Source organism: Fonticula alba (assembly GCF_000388065.1).
Source record: "Fonticula alba strain ATCC 38817 unplaced genomic scaffold supercont2.6, whole genome shotgun sequence".
NCBI lineage: Eukaryota > Rotosphaerida > Fonticulaceae > Fonticula > Fonticula alba.
This window is the reverse complement of record NW_009242976.1, coordinates 2,435,700-2,443,001: the sequence shown is the minus strand read 5'-3', so window position 1 is coordinate 2,443,001 and position 7,302 is coordinate 2,435,700. Positions and strand designations below refer to the sequence as shown.

At 72.5% G+C, this 7,302-nt stretch overlaps 2 protein-coding genes and 3 non-coding genes across 5 annotated transcripts; 2 read left to right on the top strand and 3 right to left on the bottom strand.

Moving 5' to 3' along the window:
- Positions 1-1,265: 1,265 nt before the first annotated feature.
- Positions 1,266-1,339, bottom strand: H696_04184. Its single transcript has one exon. It is a non-coding gene; the product is annotated as a tRNA-Arg (tRNA).
- A 164-nt stretch (positions 1,340-1,503) lies between these two features.
- On the top strand, positions 1,504-1,577 carry H696_04183. The gene has a single exon. It is a non-coding gene; the product is annotated as a tRNA-Ile (tRNA).
- A 383-nt stretch (positions 1,578-1,960) lies between these two features.
- Positions 1,961-2,042, bottom strand: H696_04182. Its single transcript has one exon. It is a non-coding gene; the product is annotated as a tRNA-Ser (tRNA).
- Positions 2,043-2,777: 735 nt separating this feature from the next.
- On the top strand, positions 2,778-4,021 carry H696_04181 (hypothetical protein; the record flags this gene model as incomplete). Its single annotated transcript, XM_009498062.1, has 1 exon — positions 2,778-4,021. The coding sequence occupies one exon, from the start codon at positions 2,778-2,780 to the stop codon at positions 3,918-3,920; it is 1,143 nt and encodes a 380-aa protein (XP_009496337.1). The 3' UTR covers positions 3,921-4,021.
- Positions 4,022-5,868: 1,847 nt separating this feature from the next.
- Positions 5,869-6,289, bottom strand: H696_04180 (hypothetical protein; the record flags this gene model as incomplete). Its single annotated transcript, XM_009498061.1, has 2 exons — positions 5,869-6,119; positions 6,214-6,289. 2 exons carry the CDS (start codon positions 6,287-6,289, stop codon positions 5,869-5,871), a joined length of 327 nt encoding a protein of 108 aa, XP_009496336.1.
- Between the last annotated feature and the right edge of the window lie 1,013 nt (positions 6,290-7,302).

Sequence of the window (7,302 nt, the reverse complement as noted above, 5' to 3'; positions counted from 1 at the left end):
ATATATATATATGCATATGGCCATGGTCCCAGCCCGGCACATGCATGCGTGTGCACGGGCCGAATGGCCCCCGGAGGCACGGCCGCGGCCAGCATTCGCGGGTGGATCGCGCACCGGCGGCCGCCGACTCCCAGGGCCGACGCCGCATACACGGCCACGCGCACACATGTGCACACGCACAGGCCGAGCTCCATTGCCTGCTTGGTGGACCGCCAGCCCGTTGCCATTGGCCGGGCCCCTTGTGGCTTGGTGCTTCCGGCCGCCCTTCCAGCCCTGGTTCTTGAGGAGGCCGAACGACGCCCCCCTCGCCCTTTCCCCCTCTGGGTGTGCGGCCCTGCTCCGCGCGGCCGTGCCCGGCCCCATCGCCCCCGGGCACGCGCGCACACACGCCGGAAGTAGTGCCCTTCCCAGGGTCAACCCGGCCTCAAGTCCCGCGCGCCAGCTCGCCAGCCCACCGGGCCACACACACACACACACACACACACACACACACACACACACACACACACACACACACACACACACGTAGGCGAGCATCGGACACGGATGCTCGAGGCGATCGGTGCTCGCAAAAAAAAAAGCCCCACTCCCGGCCAGCACCCCCATGCCGCCGCAGCCTCGCCTCCCTCCCTCCGCCATCCGCACCACTGCCCCGCCGAGCAGGCCCTCGCGTCTGCCTTCGAGCGCGCGCCCCGGCCCCCTGGCCCTGGCGCCTCCCTGCCTGGCACTGCTCCCACACCGCTTGCTGGCAGGCGCTCTGCTCTCGGAGCCACCGCCTCGTGGTCGCGCCATGTGCGGCCGCCCGGCACCCATGCGTCAAGTGCCCGGCTGAGACACGCGCCGCTTGCATGCCGGCAGCCCTGGCCGTCGCTCCCCCCCCCCCCCCCCGGGCCCGGTCGCGGCAGCGCCATCTGACATTGGCCAGCCGGGGGTCCGGGCATGCGCGCGGCGCGCGGCACGCGTCCATCGCGGGCTTTCTCCCTCCCCTCCGCCGGCCCGCGGTCGCGCAGCAGGAGGCGCACCCCCGCGCGCACGGGGGAGACCACAGCCGCGGAGGGGCAAATGCGGCCGGGGACCGCGCCGATGGCCCCCTCCCCCGCCCCCCCGGTGCGGCTGATCCTGCCGCCCCTGCGCCGGACGGCCCCCGGGGGGGGGGGGGGGCCTGCGCTGCCGACGCCCTTCCACCCCCCCTGGCGGCACCCCGAGAGCAAAAAGGCCAGCCACACACGCACCCCTCTCCCGGTCGGGGAGCCAAAAATGAACGCTGACCACGATGCGGCTCGAACACACAACCTCCTGATCCGTAGTCAGGTGCTCTATCCAATTGAGCTACGCGGCCATGGCGCAGCACCCGCGCCAGCGCTACAGGATCCCTGGCCCCGGCGTGCGCCTCCCCCAACCAGCACGGGCCGACGCCGGCGTCTCCTCGCCGCCAGACTGCTCAAGGCCCCTCCCCTCTCCGTGACCTCTTAAGGCGCCCCGCCTCGCCGTGGCCTACATCCGGGCCCCATAGCTCAGTTGGTTAGAGCGTCGTGCTAATAACGCGAAGGTCGTCAGTTCGATCCTGGCTGGGGCCAGCTTGCCCTTTTGCTCCCCCCCGCCCAAAGGCGGCGCGTCCGGCCGTTTAGCCGCTCCGCCGCCGGCGCGTGGAAGGGCCTTGGCAGCGCAGAGAGTAGTCCCCGCGCGATGCACGCATGCACACGCACGCGCATGGACGGGAGCCGCCGCCGCCGCCGCCGACCTCCGCCGACCTCCGCCGCCCCGGCGGGGGTGTACGCCGGCTCCCGGTGGAGTCCTCCGCCTTTGGCCTCCTCCCCTCCCCCGCCCCGTGCCGGCCGCTTTCCCCCGCCGCAAGCGAGCGCGCGCCCTCTCTCCTCCACCACCGCGCAGCCACTCCGCCTCTTTGCTTTTTCGCGCGGCCGCAAAAGCACGCCGGCCCCGGGCCAAAAAAAGGGAGATGCATCACCGGCAGGATTTGAACCTACGCGGGCAGAGCCCATCCGATTTCTAATCGGACTCCTTAACCACTCGGACACGGTGATCTGGAATGCCGCACGCCGAATCGCCCCAAGTACATTCCGCGAACATATTCCCCCGACGCGCGCCGGTCACGCCAGCCTGGCCCCCGTCAGGCGCACGCCGCCTGATCCGGAAATGGTGTTTCCGCGCCCGCCAACGCGATCCATGCGATCGACTCCGCGCGGGGTCGCATTCCAAGTCACAACAAAGAAAGCGGCCCCCCGAAGTGGGCCTCGCCTTGGTGGGTGCCCTGTTTTCATTTCACCCCAAGGGCCCGGCCGCATCCCAGGCTACCTGGCCGTGTTGGCACTCGCCGCGCGTGTCGCCGCCAAGCTTCCACACATGTGCTCCCTGGCGCCTGCCCGGGTGACCGCGCCCCGTGCCCCTCTCCACGGCCGCCGGCCAGCGTCGGGGAGCCGCACAGGGGTCGGCCCCTCGGCAGACCGGGCGGTCAGTGGCGGGCGGGTCGGCGGTGAGCGGGTCGGCGGTGAGCGGGCCAACAGGCGGGCCAACAGAGGCGGGCCAACAGAGGCGGGCCAGCAGACGGACCGGCGGGCGGGCCAACAGGCAACACACCCGCCCCAACAGACGCACCAACAGGCGACACACCCGCCTCAAGAGGCACCCCGGCGCCCCTCCCCCCTCCAGGCCCAGGGCAAGGCATCCATCCCAATCCCCCCCCCACACACACACCCCGCCTGCCAGCCATGAAGCCCTTCTACTCCCTCCTCATCCTGGCCCTGCTCGCCACCGCCACCATGGCCAACGTCCACCACGACGCCGAGCCGGAGCACCTGCCCGTGCCGCTGATCCACAACGCCGACGCCGAGACCATCCCCGACCAGTATGTGGTGGTCTTCCGCCCGGACATCTCGGTGGCCGAGGCCCGGGTCTTCGCCGACTCCCTGGACATCGGGCGCTTTGTCCACATCGGCAGCCAGTTCAAGGCCGTGTCCGGGCGCATGACGGCCGGCATGCTGCGCCGGGTCCGCACCCGGCCCGACCTCGTGCAGTACGTCGAGCCGGACCAGGTGGTCCGCGTCGGGGCCATCACCCAGCCCAACGCCCCCTGGGGCCTGGACCGCGTGGACCAGCGCAACATCCCCCTGGACACGCAGTTCTCCTACTACAACCACGGCGGGTCCGGGGTCAATGTCTATGTCCTGGACACCGGCATCAACCATGCGCACATCGACTTCGGCGGCCACGCCTCCCACGGGTACAACTTCCACGACAACAATGGCAATGCCAATGACGACAACGGCCACGGCACCCACTGCGCCGGCACCATCGGCAGCTACACCTGGGGCGTGGCCAAGAACGCGGCCCTCATCAGCGTCCGGGTGCTGGGCACCAGCGGCGCCGGCGTCATGTCCAACGTCATCGCCGGCGTGGCCTGGGTGGCCGAGCGCCACAAGCAGGCCTTCCGCAAGAAGACCATCGCCTCCATGTCGCTCGAGAGCGAGGCCTACGCCGCCCTCGATGAGGCGGTCGCGGCCGCCATCAATGCCGGCGTCGCGGTCATCGCCGCCGCCGGCAACAGCAACCGCGATGCCTGCCTCAGCTCCCCGGCCCGGGTGTCCTCCGCCATCACGGTCGCCGCCACCGACAAGTACGACAACCGCGCCTCCTTCTCCAACTGGGGCTCCTGCGTGGACATCTTCGCCCCCGGCGTGGCCATCACCTCCACCTGGATCGGCTCCACCACCGCCACGGCCACCCTGTCCGGCACCTCCATGGCCGCGCCCCATGTGGCCGGCGTGGCGGCCCTCGCCCTCGGCCAGGGCGGCGCCCTGACCCCGGCCTCCCTCAAGAACACCCTCCTCCGCAATGCCACCCCCAACGTCGTCAAGGACCCCCGCGGCTCGCCCAACCGCATGGTCTTTGCCCCCTTCAACTAGGGTCCTGCCTCGCTCCTTTTTTCTTCCCTCCCCGGCCCCGTTCCCCTGGCTCCTTGTCGGCCCCCCTCGCTCCCAATAGACGCACGCACACCCCTCGGCTGCTATTTTGTTGGGCCTTCTTTTGTTTCTTTCCCCCCTCCACCGGGTGCTGGCTTGCGTCCCCCGGCAGCCCCCGGGGGGGGGGGGGGGGGGGGGGGGGGGCGTGACTGCCTGCGGTCCGGGCGCCAGAATGCCCCCGCGGCCGGGTCGTGGCCATGGTTGGTGGGCGGTCTCCCGGCCGGGGTGCGTTTCATGCCGGCCAATGCCAACGTACGGCCGGCCGGGGTGTTGGCGCCCCGCCCGGGCGCGGCAGCCGGGCCTTCTTCGTTTCGACGCGTGCGCGTGCGCCTGTGCATGCCTCTTTTCGTGCGCGCATGCCCCTCCGTTCGTTTGTACCAGCGCGTCGGTGAGGCTGCCTTTGCATGCACATCTGCCGTTGGATGGATCTCCCTGTCTTGACGCGGGAGATCCAGACGCGTCGGTGTGGGCCGTTCGCCGATCTGCGCCCGGCCGGGCCGGAGCCGTGCCGGCGCTCGCCCTCCCCCACACCGGCCGCCATGGCGGGGGCGCCCCTCGCGTCCGCCCAGCCACCAGCCGGGGCGCCAGCTGCGCGGCCCTGCCCTCCTGCTCCCTCCGGGCGGCCGTCTTCTCTCTTGGCGTATATGCTGTGGCCCGGCCACTGGGAGCTCAAGTCCGGACCGCTGGGCCGCCCGCTCCCCGGGCCCTCCGGGGCACATCCGCACCGTGCCGGCCCGCAGGCCCTCATTTCGCCCGGCCTCGGGGCCGCGCACCACCGCCGACGGCCGGGCCACCCGGGCTGCCCTTCGTCGTGCTCCCCCTCGCTCCTGTCTCCCAACTGCTCTGCCGCCACCTGGCCAGGGGGGCGGGTGGTCTGGCGCTCGGCGCCACTTGCCGCGCCCACCGGCCCCCACTTGCGCCTCCAAAGGCCCGACTCGCCCAGCTGGCCCCGCTTCACCACCCGATCACACAGCATCCCGACGGATGCGCCCAGCCCCAGGACCAGGGGCACACACACACACACACACACACACCGTCTCCGACACAGACACCCGGCCCCCATGCCTGCCTGTCTTCCCCCCTGCGCATGGATGACGCCGTCGCCGCGGCAGCCGCCCATGGCCTCCGCCGCCAGGTCCCCGGCCTGTGCCGCGGCGCCGGCAGCCAGCCGCCCGGCCCTCGAGGCAGCACCCCTCGCCCCAGTGAGCGCCGCCCGCCTCGCCGGAGCTCGCACAGGGCGCCATGGCCGTTCTATTGGCAGCTCGCGCGCGGGCCCGGCATGCCATGCGCACCAGCTGGCCCCCGGCCACCGGGTCCGGGCGGTGGCCGCTCGCCCCGCATGCCGCCCGGCACCGGCCACCCCCCGCCAGCTGCAGCCCCGTCGAGCACGGCCCCCGGGCCGGGGCATGCCGCCTCGCACGCCGGGTGGCACTGCTGGCACTCCGGCCAGAAGGTCCCCCTCGGGCGGGCCATCCCCAGGCGCCAGTGCGCCGGGCCCGGGCTTTCGCAGAAACCCGGCTGCGACAGCACCGGGCCCTCCGGGGCGGCCCGGGTCCGACTCGACCAGGCCGCCGTGCATATGACCACCGGCCGCCGGGCTGACATCCGCCCGCCAGCAGCCCACGCCGGACGGACGCCTGGCTGGTCTGGAGGTGGCACGGCAGCACCCACACCCGACTGCGTGGTGGCACGGCAGCACCCACACCCGCCCGCCCGCCCGCACCAGCACCACATCCCCCCCCCCCCCCCCCCCCCCCCCCCCCCCCCCCCCCCCCCCCCCCCCCCCCCCCCCCCCCGGTCCGGGCAGCTGGCCACCGCCGCCGGGTCCCGGCCGCCGCCCGCACCATCAGCCGGCTGGCGACCATCATGTCGGCCCCGGCGCGCGGGCTGCTCACCCTGGCCGTGGGGGCACCGGCCCGAAGAAGGGCCCCTGACGGTACTCCGGCGGGAGGTCCACCCGGTCGCGCTGGTCGAACACCTCCACCTTGGAGGCGCCCTTCCAGGACACCTTGACTGGCCGCCGGCCCGGCGATGTCTCCAGCCCCGGGCGGTCCGGCGCCCGGGTGTGGGTGCTGCCGTGCCACCACGCGGCCGGCCGGCCAGCGCCCGCCGCAGCCCCGGCGCCGGCAGGGCCATGGCCGACTCGTGTGTGTGTGTGTGTGTGTGTGTGTGTGTGTGTGTGTGTGTGTGTGTGTGTGTATGTGTTCTCCTCGTGTGCCGGACGGGCCTCCCTCACCGGCCCCGGCGCCGGACGGCCTTAGGAAGGGCGCCCGTGCCGCGCCCGGCTTCGGGCCACCATGAGCCGGATGCATGGCCACCCTTTTCTCTATATTGACCGCATGTGTCTCTGTATTTGTTTCTGCATCTGTCTTTGCCACTGCTTCTCCAGTTGCATGCGCCCCTGCATGCATCTCTGCATCTCGTCATGCATCTCTCCCCCTGCCGCATACACAGCCGCGTCAGATCGCCCCGCGTGTCCGGGCCTCCACTCGCCCCGGCAGGGGCCACCGCATCGACGTCCCGGGCCGCCGCCCTCGAGCACGCTCGTCGTCAGTGCAAGGCCCTCCCCGACACCACCCCGGCAGCACACGGGGCCAAGGAGGGGCGAAGGAGGCCTGCTGCATGCTCGGCTCCGCTCGAAAGAAAAAAAAATGAAGCCCAGCACCACCGCCTGCCGCGGCGCGCACACCGAGGCCCCCTCTCCTGCATATGCCCCTCGCCCGGGCCCCGCGTTGGCATGCCGCCACCGGGCCAGCACCGCCCCAAGCCAACCGGCCAATGGGAGGCTGGTGGTTCTGGAGTCCCCGGCGGAACACGTGAACGACCTTGCTTTTCTCTGTGATCGGCCCAAATCACCCGCCAGCCCGAAAGTGGCACGCTCGCGGGGGACCCCGAGGCCGGCAACCACTCCTGTGCTGCCGCCGCCCCCCTCCCCCCCCCGGTGGGGCGCGACCGGTGGCACATGCACGGCGCCGGGGCCGCGCCAACCAGGCACCTGCCGGGGGGGGGAACATCCCAAATGGAACCCCGTCCTGGCAGGCGTCCTCCGGGCGCCCCTTCCCCCGAGGGATGTCGGCCTCTTGGGCGCCACAGAACGGGAGCGCCTCAGTGCCCGTCCCGCGGTCCCAATGCAGGCATGCGAGGCGCCGGTGCCCCCAATTAGGCAGGCACACGCCTGTCTGCGGCCAACCGCGCCCCGCCGGCGCCCCACACACAGCACGCCCCCTCCCGTCCTGGGAACCGGCCGGCTGACGGAGGGCGCGCCCGCGCGCCCGCGCGCGCTCCACCTGGCACGCCCCCCCGGCTCGGCCGGCCACCTGCGCCC